At 53.7% G+C, this 21,209-nt stretch overlaps 3 protein-coding genes across 6 annotated transcripts; all 3 read right to left on the bottom strand.

Moving 5' to 3' along the window:
- Positions 1 to 422: 422 nt before the first annotated feature.
- On the bottom strand, positions 423 to 4,942 carry Coasy (Coenzyme A synthase). Of its 4 annotated transcripts, none has more exons than XM_051158652.1 (10): positions 4,829 to 4,942; positions 3,811 to 4,518; positions 3,057 to 3,271; positions 2,677 to 2,808; positions 2,372 to 2,561; positions 2,223 to 2,287; positions 1,721 to 1,805; positions 1,145 to 1,242; positions 888 to 1,034; positions 423 to 788 (listed from the first exon to the last, which is right to left on the bottom strand). In XM_051158652.1, exons 2-10 carry the CDS (start codon positions 4,505 to 4,507, stop codon positions 726 to 728), a joined length of 1,692 nt encoding a protein of 563 aa, XP_051014609.1. In that variant the 5' UTR covers positions 4,508 to 4,518; positions 4,829 to 4,942; the 3' UTR covers positions 423 to 725. The 4 variants fall into 4 exon arrangements, with proteins under 4 accessions (XP_051014609.1, XP_051014610.1, XP_051014611.1 ...); XM_051158653.1 differs by having other exon boundaries at positions 2,372 to 2,558; XM_051158654.1 differs by having other exon boundaries at positions 2,734 to 2,808.
- Positions 4,943 to 8,204: 3,262 nt separating this feature from the next.
- Hsd17b1 (hydroxysteroid 17-beta dehydrogenase 1) lies at positions 8,205 to 10,930 on the bottom strand. The gene is made up of 6 exons (XM_051158651.1): positions 10,351 to 10,930; positions 10,094 to 10,261; positions 9,777 to 9,956; positions 9,599 to 9,692; positions 8,682 to 8,856; positions 8,205 to 8,563 (listed from the first exon to the last, which is right to left on the bottom strand). Exons 1-6 carry the CDS (start codon positions 10,448 to 10,450, stop codon positions 8,243 to 8,245), a joined length of 1,038 nt encoding a protein of 345 aa, XP_051014608.1. The 5' UTR covers positions 10,451 to 10,930; the 3' UTR covers positions 8,205 to 8,242.
- Positions 10,931 to 11,372: 442 nt separating this feature from the next.
- On the bottom strand, positions 11,373 to 20,496 carry Naglu (N-acetyl-alpha-glucosaminidase). Its single transcript, XM_051158650.1, has 7 exons — positions 20,077 to 20,496; positions 19,148 to 19,295; positions 17,980 to 18,126; positions 17,706 to 17,791; positions 14,440 to 14,696; positions 11,648 to 12,884; positions 11,373 to 11,581 (listed from the first exon to the last, which is right to left on the bottom strand). The coding sequence occupies exons 1-6, from the start codon at positions 20,451 to 20,453 to the stop codon at positions 11,680 to 11,682; spliced, it is 2,220 nt and encodes a 739-aa protein (XP_051014607.1). The 5' UTR covers positions 20,454 to 20,496; the 3' UTR covers positions 11,373 to 11,581; positions 11,648 to 11,679.
- Between the last annotated feature and the right edge of the window lie 713 nt (positions 20,497 to 21,209).

Genomic DNA, 21,209 nt, shown 5'->3' with positions numbered 1-21,209 from the left:
CGAGAGCCCTAGTATCAGAAAAAAAAAAAACCAAAAAACAAAAAAAAAGGAACAGCGTGACACCGAGTACGCACGCGCACAGCTGATGGGGGGGCGGGGCAGCAACCTCATCAGGGTCAAGAACTTCCCCAATGTCACCTGATCTGATCCAATGGGGTACAAAGCTTCCTCCAGCATTGATCTCCCAACACCCGGCTGGTCTCTGACAAGGTGTTTTGTGGAATTAAGCATTGTAAAAAGCCTTTTAAGTTAGGCTTACAGTAAAGTATGTAACATACTCAAAAGCACATAGCTCGTCCCTGATAGGCTGACTTCGGCCTGGCTAGCTTTAAAGGCTACACTTAACCATAGCACTCCCCGGCCCTGAATTAGAAGCCCAAAGATGCAAATAGAGGCACTGGAGCAGCAAGCAGGAACCACACAGGCAGCACTAGGAAAACATCTTTAATTCGGTTCCTGGGTCCGGTCTTTACCACAACCCATCAACACGGGGTAGACATCACATCCACCACCACAAAGCGGACAGCACCCTAGAGGGGACTGGTCCATTAGCTGTGTCCTCGGTGCTGGCTAGATTCCAGCATGTTAGGCAGACTTCCGGGCTTCTGTGTCCTGCACAGCTTTGCTTGAAGCCCTTGAGGCCCGGTGAACATCGAGGGCCTCCGTTCTTCACCACCAGATGAGTTAGCTCCACGGGCCAGTTTGGCGCCACAGAAAATCCATTCTCAGTTCTTGGTCTGCTGAGCCTTTGGGAGACGTTTCTGTAGGAGATTCCAGGCTTTTTCCACCTTTGGCCAGTCCAGAATGGTTAGAAGAAAAGGCAGGGTCAGGAAGAAAACCACGGAACCTTCCCTTCCAACAACCTGGTCTTTTCCCTTTGCACCAACCTGGCGCTGTGTGACTCGTGGTTCCCACAAGGTGCTCAGAACCACGTGGCTCTGCTCTACCAGCTGCTGCCCGCTCATCTGGCTCTGCAGCCGGCTATGAGCAGCTGCCTCACTCAATCCATCCCGCTCAACGATGCGCCGTACAGCCTGGGCACGGATAACACACGGATCAAGAAGTATCCAAGCTCAGCGGACCGGATCAGAGCAGGACACTGTGTGCCATGGGCTCAGACGGGGTGGAGTGGGGGTCCAGATACCTCAGTCTCGGGGATAACAATGGTCCACACCTCGTGCACCATGTTCTGCCAGCCGGCTTCAAGCAGCATAGCAGCATCAATGACACACAGGGTCTTTCCTGTGGGGAAATCCTAGTCATTGCCAGCAGCACCTTGACACCTGCTACCTGTCAGCGCAGACACCCAGTCCTGGGCAGTGAACGGTCTGCCTGGGGCCAAGGAAGGTCCCACAGGGCATTAAAGCTTACCTGTCCCATTCGACTGTTCCCCTCACCCCTCCCACTCCTCACCCCCTCCCACCCACACACCCCTCCCACCCACTCACTCACCCCTCCCACCCACACACCCTCCCACCCACTCACTCACCCCTCCCACCCACACACCCTCCCACCCACTCACTCACCCCTCCCACCCACACACCCTCCCACCCACTCACTCACCCCTCCCACCCACACACCCTCCCACCCACTCACCCCTCGCACCCACAGACCCCTCCCACTCCTCACCCCTCCCACTCACCCACTCACCCCTCCTACTTCTCACCCCTCCCACCCACTCACTCACCCCTCCTACTCCTCACCCCTCCCACCCACTCACCCTTAACCACAGCTGAATCCATCTCCTCTCGGGCCAGCTTTGCAATAACTGGCCACATGACATCTGTGAGGATCTTCAGCTGCTTCTGGGGAGGGGACCAGAGGGAGTAGGCAGAGGTTAGCTTCCCTGAGAATTACAGCCAGCCTAGCAGACAGAGACTGACTTCCTGTGCCACACTAGGGCGTGCACTAGACCCCGCCCATGGATCTGGTGTAGCTGATGACCAATTCTTTTTCTTTTTCTTTCTTTTTTTGAAAATGGTAAACAAACTTATTATAAAACATCTTCTTTTCTTTTCTTTCTTTCTTTCTTTCTTTTTTTAAGTTTTTCAAGACAGGACTTCTCTGTGTAACAGCCCTGACTATCCTAGAGTCGCTTTGTAAGACCAGGCTGGCCTCGAACTCACAGAGATCCGCCTGCCTGTGCCTTCCAAGTGCTGGGATCAAAGTCGTGGGCCACCAGGCGTGGCCGCTGACCAATTCCTAACTAGGTGTGTGCTCACCTTGTTTCCGAACACCCGACTGCCCAGGACCTTCCTATTGATGGTCCCATCTTTATGGAGAATATCTGGGTGACAGAGAAAGAGGGCTAAGCAAAGCGATCAGGCCATCTTCCCACCTTAGGCCACCTCCACCCGTCTCCAGGTAGAACCTGTCCCAAAGGCCTCCACCACAGGCTGGTAGGCGGGGCCCCCGGGAGCATAGGCCCGATGGCCCAGCAGGTCACTGTCGATGATGTACGCTCCCAGGCTCTTCAGGCGCTGAGCTACTGAGCTTTTCCCGGAGCCGCTGATGCCAGTCAGCCCAAGCACGTACAGGCCTGACGGCAGCTCTGGCCTCTGCTGGAGAAAGGTAAGCGGGGAACCCCAGTTACCGGGGAGTTCAAGCTCAGGTGTCCAGGGGAGAGCCTGTCCACCCTTCAGCATGCCCAGTCAGGGAGGAGGAGGGGAGGCTCACGTTGGGAGGCTTCAGCAGGCTTCCCAGGATGCGCTGACGAAAGCTGGAGGAGCTGACCTTGTCCTCTTCGGTCTCGCTGTGGCTTTGGTCCTTCAGCAGCTGTATCTGGTATAAGGCGAGTTCCTCCTTGCCCTGAGGTAAAGGAGGAGGGAGAGAAAGGGAGTCAGGGGAAAGTGACGTCACCAGGAGCCCCAGTCGGCCCTTTCCTTTACCCACCCCTCTCCTCCTCCAACGCCACAGGCCAAGTCCCTTTTGCTTTCTTTCAGCCTGAACCCCTGCCCCCCCCCCCGCCCTCCCTTCCCTACTCAGAGGCCACAGTATTTCTGACAGGCTCCCCCCCCCTCCTTCCATTCCCTCTGCCAGTCTCCTTCAGGGGTTACATTCTCAAGGCGGAAGCGGTTGACGGCCATCCCCCCACGGTAGGTCTCTTCGCTGACCACCAGGAAGTCCAAGGTGGGGTCAGTCCCAGCAGGCCCATAGGGGTCCAGGAGAGGGACGATATCAAAAGTCAGAGAGGGCTTCACGTCCACCAGGAACTCACTCAGATGTTCCACACGCACCGTGTAAGGCTGGAGCAGCTCGGGGAGCAACTTGCCTAAGGAAGGAGCCAAGAGCAACGGTGAGATCTTCCCCTCTGGGGTAGACCTCCCCCAAACATTGGAGTGGCAGCAAGACATTTGGGGGCAGCAGGGGTGGGGGAGTGGGGTGGGGCGCAAAAGGGAGGAATCAAATAAGCAGCCTGGTCACTGCAAGGGCTGACAGGTACCCAGAGAACAGGCCACTAAGGAATGGCTACAGGGAAGCAGGTGTCGGCTAGCCCGGGAATCCCAAGCACCACTCCACCTGCTCCCGTCATCGTGCTCATCACTTGGAGAACCATGAGGTGCAGATCCCTTAGTTCCCCATTTGGGGAGCTCTGACTCCATTAAAGTGACCGGACCACACACACACTGAGGATACCACGCGCATTCATTTGCTAGTCCCTTAGCACTAACAGGGTGACAGGCACTGAGCCCTTCTGGAAAGGTGCCGGGTGGCCCTACCCTTCCTTGATCTTGGCAACTCGGGGAGGCAAGGAAACGTGTGATGAGTGTCCTCCACTGCCCTCCTCCAGGGTCCCCCTCCCTCACTCACTCTTCAACAGATCTTTGTCCGCTACTCCCACCACAAGCTGCTCCTGGGCCAGGACACAGGCAATACTGAGCAACACTTTGTGGGCATTGTGCAAGCGGTCAAAAGTACCACCCACGGCCCCGCGGTGATAGCCGCGCACAGGCTGCTTCGGAGACCTGGCAACCGGGGAAGCTGGCCTTATGGTGGAGGGTAAGGGGGCATTCAGAGGCTCCACAGGCAGCTCTCCAGTCCCATAATCCGGATACAGCAACACAGAAGACAGCTGTGGGCAACAGCTGTAACAGCTGGTGGCATAACGCTCTAGCTGTTGTTTAACGGGGTTATACTGGCTCCCATCCAGGGTCTGGAAGTCCGTCAGTACAACTTCTGGAGGGTGGGCCAGATTCTGGACTGAGGGCAGGACAGGGAGAAAGGTGCTCTTGGTTTGGATGTTGGTCAGTAGGATTCTGACATCCAGGTGCCTGTGCACGTTGGCACCGGTGTAGAGGTGCGTGATGAAATCCAGAACCTCAAATGTGGCCTGCACAGGGCTGGCCTGGGGCTGAGCGGGTCCCCCCAGGTTCATGCCTGGCTGCAGGTGTACATAGAGGGTGTGGTTCACCAGGCGGGCAGCCGAGGTCAGGATGGGAGGCAGGCGTGGGGCCAGGGTGGCCAGCGGCGTCGTCAGCACCAGGAGGCCGGAGCGGAATACTGCCATGCTATCCAGGCCTGCAGACAGTCAGGGAGACGAAGCGAGTGACTAGATGGGCTGAGGCCTGAGGCCTGCAAGGCAACAAGGATGCAGGAGGAGGGACCAGGAGCACGGTAGGGGGGCCCCTCGGTGATGGTAACCAGGGTCCTGGCAGGAGGAACCAGCCAGGAACCCCTGAGTCATGGGGTTGGAGCGTTAGGAATCCTAGCCTCTCCTGTTAAGTTGAGCCGGCATCTGCGAAGACTCGAAGGCTGGGGACCAGAGGGGACGCTGTGGCTCGGGCTGCTTTCCTACTCACTGAACTCTTGAGATTCTGCTTCTACTTACAGCGCCGTGGAGGCGTCCTAGGCTGCGGCCCGGAAGCACTGCCCTCTAGCCTCCCAGCAGCGAGCTACGGGAACTCAGAGCAGTCAAACAGTGCAACTCCCAGTTATGGAAGAATTCGGCTGAGACTTCTGGGGCGGGGCGCGTCGGGGCGGGGCTGAGCACAGAAGCTTGCAGGCTGCGCGAAACCCTGGCACTGGATCCGCTTAGACTGGCCGGAAGCGGCCTGGAGGGCTGCAAAGCCTATTTCGCGATCTCGTGATGGCCTTTGCTTTCTCCAGTTAGCCAGAAGGCGGTTGGCAAAGCCAGACCTATCTGGGCGTTGCTTCCCAGTGCCAGAGATGGGGACAGTGGGACCACACTGCTGTGCTTGTTCCGGGCCAGCGTTCCCAGCAAAGCTACTAGACAGCTCTACCCATATACCCATTCCGCACACAGCTGAGTGTTTTGGAATACCTAGGGGTCGGGTCTCGCAGCGTCTGTAAGACTCTGGGCGCCATGCAGCTCTGCACTCTGGTTTGCAAGCACAGTAGCTCACTGTGCTAGCTCAGTAGCTCCGGGAAAGAGAGACCTAGAGGTACGAATTCCCGGCGAAGTTAAAGAAGACCGGAAAGTCCAGTTGGTAGTCGCTGGTGTCGAGGGAACCCAGATAACCATCAGAAAACATCTCAGGCAAACCATCCACGGAGATCACAGAAAAGAAAACAACCAAGCCTCAGGCTTCCTGTAAAGAACTAGCGGTGATCTACGGCCCCAGCTTTTGTCCCAGAAGGATCGCTGCAAATAGGAAATCAGCCTGAGTTACATAGAAATGCCCTGGATTGGGGGGGGGGGGGCTGGGGTCCAGAAATCTGGCCTTATAAAGTAACTAATTTGTTAAGGAACCCAGCGTTGTCGTCGTCGTCGTCCTCCTCCTCCTCTTCTTCTTGTTTTTTCGGGACAAGGTTTCTTTGTGTATCCTTGGCTGTCCTGGACTAGCGATGTAAACCAGGCTGGCTTGAACTCACCGAGAAGCGCCTGCCTCTGTTTACCTCCAGAGTGCTGGGATTGCAGGCTTGCACCACCACTGCCTGACAGAATCCAGCACCTTGCAGGAGAGAGTTCAAAACTGAATATTAGAGAGTTTAAGGAAGTCAAAGCAAATGTTAGCTTTACCTTTGGCACAGTTATAGTTTTTTGTTTGCTTGTTTGTTTTGAGACAGAATCTCGCCTAGTTTCCACAGCGTTGCTGTTGTTCAGTACTTGTCTGTTTAGTGCACTGTTTTAGGTAGAAAGGCTAGGGCTGGAGAGATGGCTCAGAGATTAAGAGCACTGACTGCTCTTCCAGAGGTCCTGAGTTCAATTCCCAGCAATCACATGGTTCCAGAGGTCCTGAGTTCAATTCCCAGCAATCACATGGTGGCTCATAGCCAACTATAATATGCTCTGATGCCCTCTTCTGGCCTGCAGGTGTACTTGCAGGTACAACACTGTATACATAATAAATCTTTACAAAAAAGAAAAGGCTAGAACAGAGCAAAGTTCACTGGGCACATTTATGAATACGCTGGGATGGGATGAAGAAATAATAAACCCAGAATACATCCAGTGGTGATCAGACAATAAAGAAGATTAAGGGGGCTGGAGAGATGATGGCTCAGAGGTTAAGAGCACTAACTGCTCTTCCAGAGGTCATGAATTCAATTCCCAGCAACCACATGCTGGCTCACAGCCATCTATACTGTGATCTGGTGCCCTCTTCTAGCCTGCATGTGTACTTGCAGACAGAGCACTGTATACATAATAAATATAAAAATATGTGAGGGGCCTTGACTGGGGACCCTTTCCCCCAGTTCCTCCATTAAAAAAAAAAAAAAAAAAAGATTAAAACAGGAGGTGGGGGCAGGGGTGGGCTGGAGAGATGGCTCAGAGGTTAAGAGCACTGGCTGCACTTCCAAAGGTCCTGAGTTCAATTCCCAGCAACCACATGGTGGCTCACAAGCATTTACAATAAAATCTAACGCCCTCTTCTTCGTCAGTGGGCACGGTGGAGCACACCTGTAATCCCAGCACTCGGGAGGCAGAGGTAGGCAGATGGCTGTGATTCCAAGGCCAGCCAGATCTACAAAGTGAATCCAGGACAGCAAAGGCTACACAGAGAAACCCTGTCTCAAAAACCAAAACAAATATATTTATTATGTATACCATGTTCTGCCTTCATGTATGCTTGCCCACCAGAAGAGGGCACCAGATCTTTTTATAGATGGTTCTAAACCACTATGTGGTGGCTGGGAATTGAACTTTGGACCTCTGGCAAGAGCAGATAGTGTTTTTTTTTTTGTTTTGTTTTGTTTGTTATTATACAGGGTTTCTCTGTGTACTAGCCCTGGCTGTCCTGAAACTCTCTTTGTAGGGCAGGCTAGCCTTGAACTCAGTGCTCTTAACCTCTGAGCCACCGTTCCAACCTGAGACTCAGAAATTCCAGCCATCTTCCACTACATAGCAGGTTCACAGCCATCCAGGGCTACATAAGACAGTTTCAACAAAAACCGGGCTGCTCCTAACCAGGGCTGGTTGTTACACTTCAAGCCCGAAGACCTGAGTTCAATCCCCGAGCACCAGGGTGGAGGAGAGAACAAAGTTGTCCTCTGATCTCTATACTCTGTGCAAAGGCGGAACACATCTCCCTCCACACTGCACAACAACAATAATAAATACATTTATTGGAAGAAAAAAATCATAACATGTCACTTAGGATGATACATATTAACCCTCACCTTGACCCATGAGGAAGTTTGCACTATTTAAAATGATTCTGAGAAGGGTGCTGTTGAGTATGTCTTAGAATCCAACGCTCAGGAGCCAGAGGCAGAGGCAGTGGATCTCTAGGAGTTAAGCGTTTAGCCAGGGCTTATGTAGTAAAGACCTGTGCTATGAAATAAAAGGATGTGGGGCGCCATGGTGGGCCCACGCCAAAGCATGCCCCTGAGGGATCACGGCACACAACAGATCTGGTATAAGGAGGTTTATTGGCAGAAGGGAGAGGAGGGCCTGATGAGAGAAAGGGGGGTGGGGGTGGCTGCTGCCCCGTGGGGGGGGGTGTCCTTTCATCTGGCAGCCACTTGGTGCACCTGGCCATCACAGATGATGACAGAAATATTTCCTAGGTCCCCGAGGGCAGGCCAGCAGAATCACCTGCATGCCAATACCCTGCCTCAAAAACAAAACAAATTCCAAAATAAGAAAAAGGAAATGGCAGGCGGGTTGGTGCACGCCTGTAATCCCAGCACTCGGAAGGCAGAGGCAGGTGGATCTCTGTGAGTTCTACAAAGCGAGTCCAGGATAGCCACATCTAAACCCTGTCTCGAAACAAAAGAAAAACCAAAACATTTTTAAAAAAAGAAAGAAAGAAAAGAAAAAGAGAAAGGAGACTCTGGCTTAGTTCTTTTGCTGGTAACATGATTTGTCCTGACCAGATTTATCCGTTGCAGGGCAGCACAATTCAGATGCCACCGTAGGGGTCACACACCCAGGAAGGCCAATAGGGGCGCTGGAGGCCATGTCTGGGTTCCCCTGGACTCCGGCCCCAGGCTTGGTGCCCTCTGGCCCCTGTAGGTCACTGAAGGCCTCCTGGCGCATGACAGCAATGTAGCTGCTGCCACTGGGATCATCTGTGCGCATTTGGACCAGCGGCAGGAAGCGGCGTGTGGAGAAATAGCGCAGCGCTGGCTGTGGGGCTCGCATTGCGGTCAGGAAGAGCTGCAGCAAGATCAGCGTGTGTTTGTGAGGCAGCCCTGTGGGTGCATCACCGCGTCGTCGTCCCCCCCTCCCCCCGCGCCCCAGACTACCCCTCCCTCCCCAGGCCGTCTGCACCTACCTCAACCACCTCTTCTGGGTCCTGCGCCTCTCTCAGGACTTGCTCATAATGACCCTGGTAGTGCGCAAAGAGGTGGCGGGTCTGGGGATCTGCTCGCTCCAGAGCCCCGCCCAGGCCGCCCTCCAGCTTCTTGTGGAAGGCTGTGTGAACTGCCCCGCATTCGATGAGGCTCAAGCTGTAGGGATGACAGCGATGACCTGTTAGTGGTGGTGACCACAAGCCTCGCCCTAGACCCACAGAGGACACTGAAAGGGGCTGAGTCCTCACAGCAGATGCTGACAGAACCACAGCGCTTGCAGAGCTAGGTGCAGCTACATAGAGAAGAGGTCCCATGCTCATTTTGGTCCAGTCACCTACTCTGTTTACTCACTCCAACATGCCTTAAGAGGCAGTCGGGTGTGATGGCGCACGCCTTTAATCCCAGCGCTCGGGAGGCAGAGGCAGGCGGATCACTTTGAGTTCGAGGCCAGCCTGGTCTACAAAGTGAGTCTAGGACAGCCAAAGCTAAACAGAGAAACCCTGTCTTCAAAAAACCGAAAAAAAAAAATTTTTTTTTTTTTTTTTTGCCTTTTTTTTGAGACAGGGTCTCTCTGTGTTAGCCTTGGCTGTCCTGGACTCACTTTGTAGACCAGGCTCGCCTCGAACTCACAGAGATCCGCCTGCCTCTGCCTCTGAGCGCTAGGATTAAAGGCGTGCGCCACCACCGCCTGGCTGAAAAAAAAAACGGGGAAAAACCCCAAAAACAGAGTGGCTTGTGATCTGAGATAACCTGTCCCAAGAGCCTTCCCTGCTTAAGTGTCTAGCACACAAAGCGAGCTGGAGCGGGAGGGCCCGAGAGGCCCTGCTGTAGAGCGCCTCCAAGATCTGAAGCTGGGCTTCCCCACGCTTTAGGGGGCTCTGTAGGGTTGCTGACTCACTGGACTCCAAAGAGCGGCAGCAGGATCGCCAGACTCTCGCACAGACCTTCGATTGCAAACTTGCTGGCGCAGTAAACTTCATGGAACGGCAGCCCTGAGGAGGGAGACAAGGTTGCAGAGGCCCTGCCGCTCGCTCCTTGCCCTAATTCCCACCCCTCACTCCGTCCCTTTCGCTCACCCATCAAGCCCCCCACACTCGCAGTCACCAGCACGCGCCCGGAGTGACGCCTCTTCATGTCTGGCAGAAAGGCCTGCAGCATCCTAATGGTCCCAGCCACGTTCACGTCTAGCACAGTGCCCACTGCGTCCAGCTCATGAGCCTCCAGGGGCCCGAATAGGCCTCGGCCCGCATTACACACTGAAGGGGGAGAAAACAGGCCCCATTCATGCACCACCGCTCTTCCTCCCCGCCCCCACAACACCCCACGTTGTCCTACCCTCCCATGTCCCCTGAACTCAGGACTTCCTGGTTTGGACAGTTTCAGGGAGGCTCACCCAGCACATCCACACGACCCTCGGTCACGCATGCCTGGGCAGCGGCCACTGATTCTGAGTCTCTGACATCCAATTCCAGTGTCTCCAGGGAGCCAGGAGGGCATCCTCGAGCCCGGGCTGCCTCCAACAGTGGTCCTTGGGCCTTCAGGTCCCTCACTGTGGCATACACTAAAATGTGGGAAAGGATAACGCCTCATTAGCATCCTGCTCACCTCTGGGGGCTCTTCCCTGGCCTCCGTGCCTGTCCCCTCCTATACCTTTGAAGCTCTGTGAAGGGTCGGAAGCCAGCCGAACAGCCAAGTGTAGGCCGATTCCGGAGGAGCAGCCGGTGATGAGCACCACAGTGCGGCGGTCCATATGGAAGAGGACTTAAGTTCAGAGCGCCAAGGGGCCTAGTGGCAGGCTGCAGCTGGGTATCTGCTTGGCTCTGCTCCTGCCTGCAGTGCCCCCACCCCGTGTTGTGTCTGCTAGCAATCTCAAGGTTGAGTCAGGTCCCTGGCAGGCTTTCCCCACACTGTGGGTGGGTCAAACCAAGAGAAAAGGACCTTGCTTCTAACACCAAACCACCTTAGCTAGTCAGGGGAAGGAGTGCGCTCCAAGTACCAAGCTCTACGGGTAGCAGCTGGGTTCTCAGGTGCAAACTGAACAGTGTTAGGCAGATCTGGCCACAGGGGAAAAGCTCAAGGGACTTGTGTTTGAGATAGGGTTTCTCTGTGTTATAGTCCTGGCTGGCCTTGAACTCAGGGAGATCCATCTTCCTCTGCCTCAGTGGCTGCCAGGATTAAAGGCGTGTGCAACCCCACCACGCTGGGACTTCTTGTCTATGAGAGGTTAAACTAGACCAGACTGACCTTGAACTGAGAGAAATCCACTTGTCTTTTCCTCAGGAGTGCCTGGATTAAAGGCTTGCACCACCACGCCTGGCTGGGTTTTCAAGACAACCAAATAGACTAGGCTGGCCTTGAACTAAGAGAGCTCCATCTGCCTCTGCCTCAGGAATGCCTGGATTAAAGGCTTGGCCCAGGCTGTTCACCTTCACTTTCAGTTTTTTGAGACAGGGCTGTCTTGTACCCTAGGCTGCCTTCGGTCTCATGTAGCCTTGACCTTCTGATCTTCCTGTCAGAGTTGCTACTCCTCCAGGTGCCCAACACACTCTTAGGGACAATTACAATTAGCGGCTTTCTGCTGAACCCCCTGTCCTAAGGTTGGGGACCAGTATCGAAAGGGGAAAGCTAAAATAAATAAATAAACAAATAAAATAAAAAATAAAAAAAGGGGATGCTGCAGCGAGGGCTGGGAAGAGTGCCTCCACACCAGGGTGCACAAGTACACCCAGGCCCTCCAGGCATACCAGCAGTGTATGGTACTTTACATGTATAGACCCAGGCTGATTCAGTGGTTTATTGTCAACAGAAAACAGTACCTTAACTCCCAAACCTGGGGTGGAAGAAAACACCTCACTTGCCTCTAAGCCACCCACGTCACTCACTGTCAAGACCATGGCTCCTTCTCCCAGGCATGGAGAACATCCTGCGCTTGTGCAGGTTTGAGGACCTGTTCCGGCGGGTCCCTGGATGGCTGGTCTGTCACAGAGAGCCAGCCTGTGGGTGATATCGGAGGAAGATCTTCTTGGCTAGGTCCACAGTGTCACCTTGGGGCTGACTGGGGTATCTCTTCTTGTTGGTAACGAAGGCCTGTTCTAGTGGGAAAACCCGCTTCTCAAACTCTTGCTGTCGGAAGGGGACACCGCTGGCTACGCTGTGAGCCAGAGCCTCCAGGAAGAGGCCCCAGCGTGGCTGGTAGTAATCGGCCACCAGTCCTGCCAGCTGCTTATTGGCATAGTCCAAAATGTTACCCTCCGGCCCCCACAGCGTGATCTGGTTGCGGCTGTTCTGTTCATACAACTGGGCCTCAGCCTCACTCACAGCCGCTGCCCTGGCCTGATCCAACCAGCTGCCCAGCAAGAAGCGGCTGTCACTAGCCAGCAGCTCATCCAGTGCTGGTAGGAGCTGATTAGCCAGGAGGCCTCCAGCCCTAAGCAGGACTTCAAGTTCTTGGTTCAGGTAGGCGGTCCTTGCTTCCTCATACAACAAGCTGACCAGCTCCTGCACTGCCTGGCGGGTAACATCCAGCAGGTCATAGCGGAAGGCTGGGCTAGTGCTCAGGTTTGGAGCAGCTGTTAACAACAGTCGCCAAGCTTCAAAGACGTCTGATCGGTTGTACCAGACAGTGGTAGTGAGATGTAGGGATGGCCTCTTAACCAGAGGGCTTCGATTGTGTCCACTGCAGGCTTCCCTAGAGCAGTTGTAGATGCTCCCGAGGAGCAGCCTCCAGGCTGCCCTTGCATCTGGCTGGGAGATCCCATATCGGCGGCTGGCAAAGCTGCTCACCCACGCTGCCAAATCTGGCACAGGATCCTTACGCCAAGCCAGCTCAGCCATGAGGGCATAGACCACTTCATTCTGGCCAATACCCTCGGGGGCTATGCCAGTGCCAACCATGGTGGAGTTGGGGAAGAGGCGGGCTGCCTGTGGGCCTTGGTTCACTGCCTCGAGGGAGCCAAACAGGCCATGGTTGCCCCCAAAGTTGTGGAGCATGCACCAGATGAAAGGCTGGCCGTGGAAGGAGGCAGTGCGGAGGTAAACAGGCTGGCTCTCTGCAAACAGGTCCAGAACCAGGAGACGACCACGGGGCACAGCCTCCAGCACGGCCTTGACCTGAGCAGGGCCCCAGAACTGCGGCTGGTGCTGGAAGAGCCAGCCTTGGAGAAGCCAGAGAGCATCGGGGTCCACTGCAGTGTGGGGAAGACAAGAAGAGAGGTGATGAGAGGAGAGGGGGTGATATCGATCCTGTTCTGCCCCTGAGGGAATAAGCTGATTATCACAGGTCACACCATCCCTCACGGCAATCCCTTGCCATTCTGCCATCACCAGAGCCCTTCTCCCCACCCTGCTCCCTGAAACCCCAGGACACTATTTATCCAGTTTCTTGGACATCAGAGCTACCCAGAGACCTTAAGACACACAGCCTGGAGCTGGGCAGGGTGGCGCAGGCCTGTAACCCCAGCACTCCGGAGGCAGAGGCAGGTGGATCTCTGTGAGTTTGAGGTCAGCCTGGTCTACAGAGCGAGTCTAGGATAGCCAAGGCTACACAGAGAAACCCTGTTTCAGAAAAAAAAAAGAAAGAAAAACCAAAACATTTAAAAAAAAAAAAAAAAGGCTTTAGAAGCAGTGGTTCTCACCTTGTGGGTCATCATCCCTTTGAGGGTCACAATCAGATATTCTGTATATCAGATATTTATATTATGATTCATAACAATAGCAAAATTAGTTACACAGTAGCAATGAAAATAATGGGTCACCACAACATGGAACTGTACTAAAGGGCTGCAGCATTTGGAAAGGTGAGAACCATAGCTCTAAAATAAGGCTCAGACCTCTGGTTCCAGATCAGGCTTTGAGGAGACCCTCCCCTAGACTCCCCAAACACCCCAGTTTGCTCGACTAGTTCAACTCCATGACAGGATTCAGGTTTTCACTCTATCTAGGCCAAGTTTCTAACAATTCCTGGAAAACCCACAACTTATGGACAACTGACAAGACAGGTCATGGGCAGCTAATCAGCTTAGGGGACAAAGTGACCAGATACCATGTTTTTATTTCTTCATGGCCTTGGTAAAGAGCACAGATGGCCCTATCCAATCAAATTAAAGGCCACCTCCTGAGTAAGAGCCAGAACCTCAATGATTCAAAAAGTCTCCAGTAACCAAACAAGCCGCCAACCCTAAATCCCCTCATATACACTGACTCTCTTCTGACCAAAGTTTATCACGAATCCCTTTGAGTCAGAGTGCTCATTTCGGGGTTGCCCTCTAGGGGAGAGAAGCGATCCCTGCATGCTGGAATAAAACCACTCTTTGCTTTTGCATACTGCCTTGGGGCCTTTCTTCAGCAGATCACCCAGACCCTAACAGCTTGTGTGCTGTTAAACTCCTCATCCGCCTGCCTCTACCACTCAAGCACTGAGGTTACAGGCATAGGACAGCATGCCTGGCTTAAAATCTCTTCAATAAATAGTACTCAGTGATTACACCCCCTTCCCCGCCCCCCAGGCATCCTGCTCCAAGAAGCACAGATGAAGCAACAAACTCTGGGAGGGAAAGAAGATGCCTTAGGTCATAGGTCACTAGAGCCAGAGCTCAGCACCAGTGTTGGTTAAGTGAGATGGCATATTTGTACAAAGGCCTGTTGAGCTGGAAGGTGTGGTATCACTGGGTCCCCCGCCCCCAACCCCACCCTCCCCCTCCGTGATGTTCCCGGTTCTGTTTTGTATCCCAAGCACCATACCAGCGGTCATGGCCTCATAGACAGCCGCGGTGGCTGCGGTGAGGTAGGAGGGCTCCGACGAGGGAGGCTGCATCTCATTGAAGGTGTCAGCTCCATAGACATGATCTGTGCCAAACTCTTTGGTCAGTTCCCGCAGGAAGAGGCTCCCGATGAGAGGGAACATGGGGTCCCCTGGAGCCAGAAGGAAGGAGCAGGAGTAGGAGCAATTGAAATGTCCCCAGTTCCCCAACTGGGTGACATTGACCTGTGGGAACACCCTGTGGCAGGGGACAAAAGGTTGAGGGTTGATGGAGGCTGAAGCAGTCCTGGACTTGGCCTTACTCTCCTCACCAGTCTCACATCTGCGGCTTCCTGGGATGTGTCTGAGTTCCTCACACATCCATGCTTACTCAGGCTATTCATCCTCCCCCCCCCCCCCCCCCGCCACCTCCCTATACCATGCCCTCCACCCCAAAGGCTTATCCACCTGGTTTCCCCTCACTGTCTCTCAGAGCCACCTGTATAAAAAGGCTCTGCTATCTCCCTCTGCCAATGATCTCTCGTTAGGGACAGAGCCATGGGCACATTTGTCACTGCATCCCTAGGATCCTTCACAGGACTGGGTCTGACATCTGTCGACACCTGAGCTAATGTTTGCTGAACAGAAAGAATGAGGTTCCCGCAGCGTGGTGAGTAAGGTGGAGGGGTAGCCTGCCGCCTGCACTGTGACACTGGCGGGAGCCAGGGGGATCCCAGGCATGACAAGGGTCCCTGGAGGTGCTGGCAAGGATTCACAAAGGAGTAGGAGCCTCATCCGGACCTCAAAGGTCTGCCCAGCCACAGAAGACAAGACAGAGCACAAAAACAAGGACAGAGGGCTGGAGAGATGGCTCAGACGTTAAGAGCACTGTCTGCTCTTCCAGAGGGCCTAAATTCAATTCCCAGCATGCACATGGTGGCTCACAACCATCTATAATGTGATCTGATGCCCTCTTCTGGCCTGCAGGTATACATGCAGGCAGAGCACTGTATACATAATAAATATTTAAAAACAAAACAAAAGCCGGGCATGGTGGCTCATGCCTATAATCCCAGCACTCGGGAGGCAGAGGCAGGTGGATCGCTGTGAGTTCGAGGCCAGCCTGGTCTACAAAGCGGGTCCAGGACAGCCAAGGCTACACAGAGAGACCCTGTCTCAAAAAACCAAAAAATAAAACAAAACAAAACAAAAAAACAAAGACAGAGACCAACACACTCCCTAAGCCACCAGCAAGAGCAGCTACTTGCTAAAGTTCTGTGCCTGGCAGTGTGCATATCCAAAGCTTGAGGTCAGCAGGAGAGCGCGCTACCTTCTTACTTAGTAAGTTTTCAGTCTTCTTTCTTACATAGGTTGTAATTCAGGCAGGTGGTGGTGGCCCACACCTTTAATATCAGCAGTGGTGGCGCACGCCTTTAATCCCAGCACTCAGGAGGCAGAGGCAGGCGGATCGCTGTGAGTTCGAGGCCAGCCTGGGCTACAAAGCAAGTCCAGGACAGCCAAGGCTACACAGAGAAACCTTGTCTCAAAAAACAAAACAAAAAGTCTGTAATTAAATAATTACAGGTATAATTATTTTATATTTAATACACACATTACACATTTAATATATTTATAAATACAAACAAATTTAATATACCTATTAAAGTTAGGAACCGAAGCCAGTTAGTTGGTGGTGGCACACGCCTTTAATCCTAGCACTCGGGAGGCAGAGGCAGGTGGATCCCTGTGACTTTGAAGCCAGCCTGCTCTACAAAGAGAATCCAGGACAAGCAAGGCTACACAGAGAAACCCTGTCTTGAAAAAAAAAAAAAAAAGATTTATTATGTGTACAGTTTTCTGCCTGCACATGTGCCTGCACACCAAGAGGGCACCTGATCTCATTATAGATTGTGGTGAGCTATCATGTGGTTTCTGGGAATTGAACTCAAGAGTTTTGGAAGAGCAGCCAGTGCTCATAACCTCTGAGTCATCTCTCTAGCCCCCAACAACTTGGGAATTCTTTAAGATTTATTTTTATTTAATGCATATGAGTGTTTGTTTGCATTTATGTACGCGCACATGTACACGCAGTGCCTGAAAGGGCATCAGCGCCCCTGAAATTGGAGTTAGAGATGGCGATGAAAGAGCCGGACATGGTGGCCCACGCCTTTAATCCCAGCACTTGGGAGGCAGAGGCAGGCGGATCTCTGTGAGTTCGAGGCCAGCCTGGTCTACAAAGCTAGTCCAGGACAGCCAAGGCTACACAGAGAAACCCTGTCTCCAAAAACCATAAAAAAAAAAAAAAAAAAAAGGACAGAGATGGCGATGAACTGCCATGTGGGTGCTGGCAACTGAACCATGGTCCTCTGCAAGAGCAGCGAGTGCTCTTAACTGAGGCGTCTCTCCAGCGGGGCCTCACCCCGTGTGTATAAACATATATCTATCTACCTCTATATCTTTATCTATTATCTATATAGACTGGGTCTCTCTATGTACCCCAGGCTGGCCTGGAACTGGGGGGTGTTTCTACCCCAATCTCCTAAGTACCTCTGGTGGTTTAAATAGGTGTGCCCCGCCTGCAGAGTCCTGTGTTTGAATGCTTGGCCCATAGGGAGTGGGGTACTATTAGGAGTTGTGGCCTTGTTGGAGGAAGTGTGTCTTTGTGGATGCGGGCTTTGTGGGTATATAAGCTAAAGCTAAGTCCTGCCACACAGTCTCTTTCTGCTGCCTGACAGACAAGCCTAGCTGTGGTGGCGCACGCCTTTAACCCCAGCACTCAGGAGGCAGAGGCAGGCGGATCACTGTGAGTTCAAGGCCAGCCTGGTCTACAGAGTGAGTTCCAGGGCACACAGAGAAATCCTGTCTCGAAAAAAAAAAAAAAAAAAAGATGCAGAACTCTTGGCCCCTTCCAGCAGCATGTCTGCCTGCACAGCACCTTACGTCCACAATGATAATGGACTAAACCTCTGAAACTGTTAGCTGGCCCTGATTAAATGCTTTCCTTTGTTTTGTTTTGTTTTTCAAGACAGGGTTTCTCTGTGTAGCTTCGGTTGTCCTGGACTTGCCTTGTAGATCAGGCTGGCCTCCAACTCACTTTTAAAGAGTTGGTCCTGGATTCCATTTTACAAGCAAGCACACCGACTCGCAGAGACGGCTGGTAGCAGAACCAGGAGTCAAGTGACACCAACACCCAGAGTCCCAGTGTCTACACCATGGTTTCCAGGGCATACCTTTTCCCTCGGAGCTGAGTTGGGAGGGAGGACCTCACCTGGTAATGGCCTTGGGGACATGACCTGCGAAGGCAGGCAGCACCGGGATCATGCCGAAGGAGCGCATCCGGTCCAGGATCCGATGCTGAGAGGGATAGAGGTCAATGTGACAGGACCGACCTCTGTTGGGGGAGGCCGAGGGGGCGGCCATTGCTCCTCCAGGGAGAGAAGTTTCCTATAGACCAGTTAAGAGCCTGGAGGCTACCTAAGCAGCCCAGCCCTAGGTCTGTGAACACCCAGCACCCATTCTACCTTTGCTTATCCACTCTTTACCTGAAGGTAGAGTTGCTTGAGATGCCAGGAACGGGACAGGGGGCCACCCCAGGTGTGCAGGTTACCCATGCGTCCCCAGGCCAGGAAGGCAGGACCGGTGAAGTGCTCATCGATCTCTGACTGGGTCAGACCCAAGGCCAAGTACACCTATAGAGGAAGAAGAGCCCCCACACCTATAAACACACGAATCCCCATTCAAGTCACTTCTCTGCGCTCGGTGCTATGGCTAAGGTAGAGGTGGACTTAAGCCAACCGGGACCTCCCCATCCAGGAGAGACAGACCTGGGAGTGGACAAGTGCACCAACGCGTCAACTCTGTGGGATGGATGAAGACAGGGGACACAAAAGGGCTTTTTCAAACTAGGGAGATTCTTTCTGCTGGCGTTTGTTTTTGTTGTTGTTGTTTGTTTTGTTTTGTTTTGTTTTTTTGGTCAACTTATACTGAAGCTGGGGTCATCTGGGAACAGGAAATCTCAGCTGAGAAAATATCCCCATCAGACTGGCCTGTAGGCAATCCTGTGAGACATTCTCCTGGTTGATGAATGCTATGGAGGGGTCTAGTCTATTGTGGGCCGCGCCACTCCTGGGCAGGTGATCGTGGGGATATAAGCAACTGAGCGAGTCAGGAGGAGCAAGCCAATGTGAGCAGTGTTCCTCCATGCTCTCTACATCAGTTCTTTTTTTTTTTTTTAAAGATTTATTTATTTACTTGTTGTATATAAGTGCTTTGTCTGCAGAAGAGGGCACCAGATGACATGATAGATGGTTCTGAGCCACCGTGTGGTTGATGGGATTGAACTCAGGACCTCTGGAGGAACAGTCAGTGAGTGCCCTTAACCCCTGAGCCATCTCTCCAGCCCCTCTGTGTCAGTTCTTGCCTTTAGATTCCTGCCCTGGCTTCCCAAGTTGCTTTTGCTCACTGCATTTTATTACAGCCAACAGAGAGAGCAAACTAAGATGGTCTTAGCTTCGTAGAGCAAGGTTGGCCGAAGGGAAGGGAACAGTCCAAGTCTAAGAAAATAGAAGAGCCTTGATTATTTCCCCTGCTCTCCTGGGTCTCTTAGGCTGGCTTCAAACCCACTATGGAGCTGAGGATGACCTTGATTCCTCCTACTTCTACCTCAGTCCCCAGGGGCAGGAGAGCGTAAGGGGCCAGGTTGGCACAAACCCGTTGCCAGATGGCCTCCTGGCCACTCCAAGCCAGTGCCAGGTTGATGCCATTCAGCGCCATCCAGTCAATCTCTTGCTCCCAACGGGCCCAGTCCCACCACACGAAGGAGTAGCTGTGCGTGCACACATTCTGGTAATAGCGGTACCTGCAGGTAGGGGCACATTATTGGGGGATGTTGAGGGTGCCTCGCTTACCACTCTGGAACACCACAGGGGCAGCCTGGCTCTGGCATACTACTTTCCCCCCACCCCAACCCCAACACAATACATACACAGGACAGTGGGTGAGTTCCAAAGTGGCCCCTCTACTAATTGGTCCAGAGCCACACCAGGTGAAGCCGGAAGTCTTAGAACTTCCCTCGGGGGCTCCCTAGCCTAGTAGCTATCGTGGATACATAACTCTATTTTCATCCAACACATCCAGAGCTCATCGTTTGGTGACCTGGGGTGTCAGTGCCAGAAGGCAAAAATTGGTCTGCCCTGAAGAAGGCTCCCAGTTCCTACTGGGATGATGGGGGGGGGGGGGGGGACAGATGTGCAAAACACAACATACTGCTGACACATGTGACAAGTGCTAGAATAAAGGCCCGGGGCTTCGGGAAGGGTCACTCCGCAGCGTCTTCAGAAAGATGGTCAACGGGGGGGGCGGGGGGGGGCGGCCGGGCATGGAATACATGGATCAGGAAAACGCCTTTGAAATTCTACCAACACGTGCAGGTTTGCGATCAACAGAGGGCGCACTCATTATTCTCAGCGGGGGCTCTGAGAAGGTAAGGGGCGCCAAGACCCCAGAGCCGGCACTTCCTTGTCAATCTTCCAGGTCTGTAGATGCAGCCGGAACACCCCGGGGGCCCTGTCTCACCAACGATGGATGCCCGCAGGCTGCAGGCAACTGCCCCAGCCCGTTAGGACCTGCAGCAGCAATACCTGTTGGGCGTGGCTTCGGTCAGCTCTTCCGCCACAGCAGGCAGAGGCCGCGGCAGGTGCAGCTGAGAGCCGGACCAGGCCACCTGGCAGCCGCAGAAGTCGCGCAGGTAGCGGTGCAGCCCCGCGGCGGCCGCCACGCCCGTGGAGCCGCGCACGCGCACCGGCGCCCCGCCGCCGCCGCTCAGCCTGTATGTGTCCAGGCCCGATTCGGCTGCCAGGGAGCGCTCCACGGACACCAAGAAGTCGGCCGCCGGCCCGGCTCCCAGCAGCCGGGCCACCAGCTCCCGTACGGCCTCTGCCTCCCGGGCCTCGTCGCCCACCGAGCCCCTGGTCAGGAGTAGGAACCCCAGCACCGCGGCCAGCACCGCCGCTTCCATGTTGTCAACCTCGGGGCGGACCGCTCACAACAAGTACCTAGCGCGGGGGGCGGGGCTGCCTGCGGCCAATCGGCTGCGGTCCTCGGGTCACGTGGCCTCAAGGTTGCGCCCCTGCAGGAACCAGGCCCTCCTGGGTCGGCGGACCGTGGGTGTGGCTGGAGAATGCGTGCTCACATTAATAAACATGAGCGTCCAGAACCCGGCGCAGTTGCGCACGCCTGTAATTCCAGCCCTCCGGAGGCAGAGGCAGGTGGAACTCTGTGAGTTCGAGGCCTGCCTGGTCTACGAGGCGAGTCCAGGACAGCCAAGATAACGCAAAGAAACCCAGTATCGAAAAAATTCCGTGTCGCTGCACATGCCCAAGCCCTTTCGGGTGCGATCCACTTCTGTAAATCAGTTCCCTTCCAAACATCCAGCCATTATTTTCTTTTATTTTTGGCTTTTCAAAACAGGGTTTCTCTGTGTAGCCTTGGCTGTCCTGGACCTGCTTTTGTAGGCCAGGCTGGCTTCGAACTCACAGAGCTCCGCCTGCCTCTTCCCCACCTCTGCCCACCTATGCGTGTGCCACCATGTCCGGCCCTGCTATTATTTTAAGTGATGAAAACTGAAGCCAGCCAAGGGCTCTCCATTAAGCTGTATCCCCAGCCCCTCCGTCTGATAAATATGTATTTGGGTTTTATTTTGTATCAGACACTGTCATTGCTACTGTTATATTGGTGAAGGATGGTCCCGGCTCTCATTTCTGGCCAGAGACAT

Source organism: Acomys russatus, chromosome 16, assembly GCF_903995435.1.
Source record: "Acomys russatus chromosome 16, mAcoRus1.1, whole genome shotgun sequence".
Classification (NCBI taxonomy): domain Eukaryota; kingdom Metazoa; phylum Chordata; class Mammalia; order Rodentia; family Muridae; genus Acomys; species Acomys russatus.
This window is presented reverse-complemented; position numbering and strand designations above follow the sequence as displayed.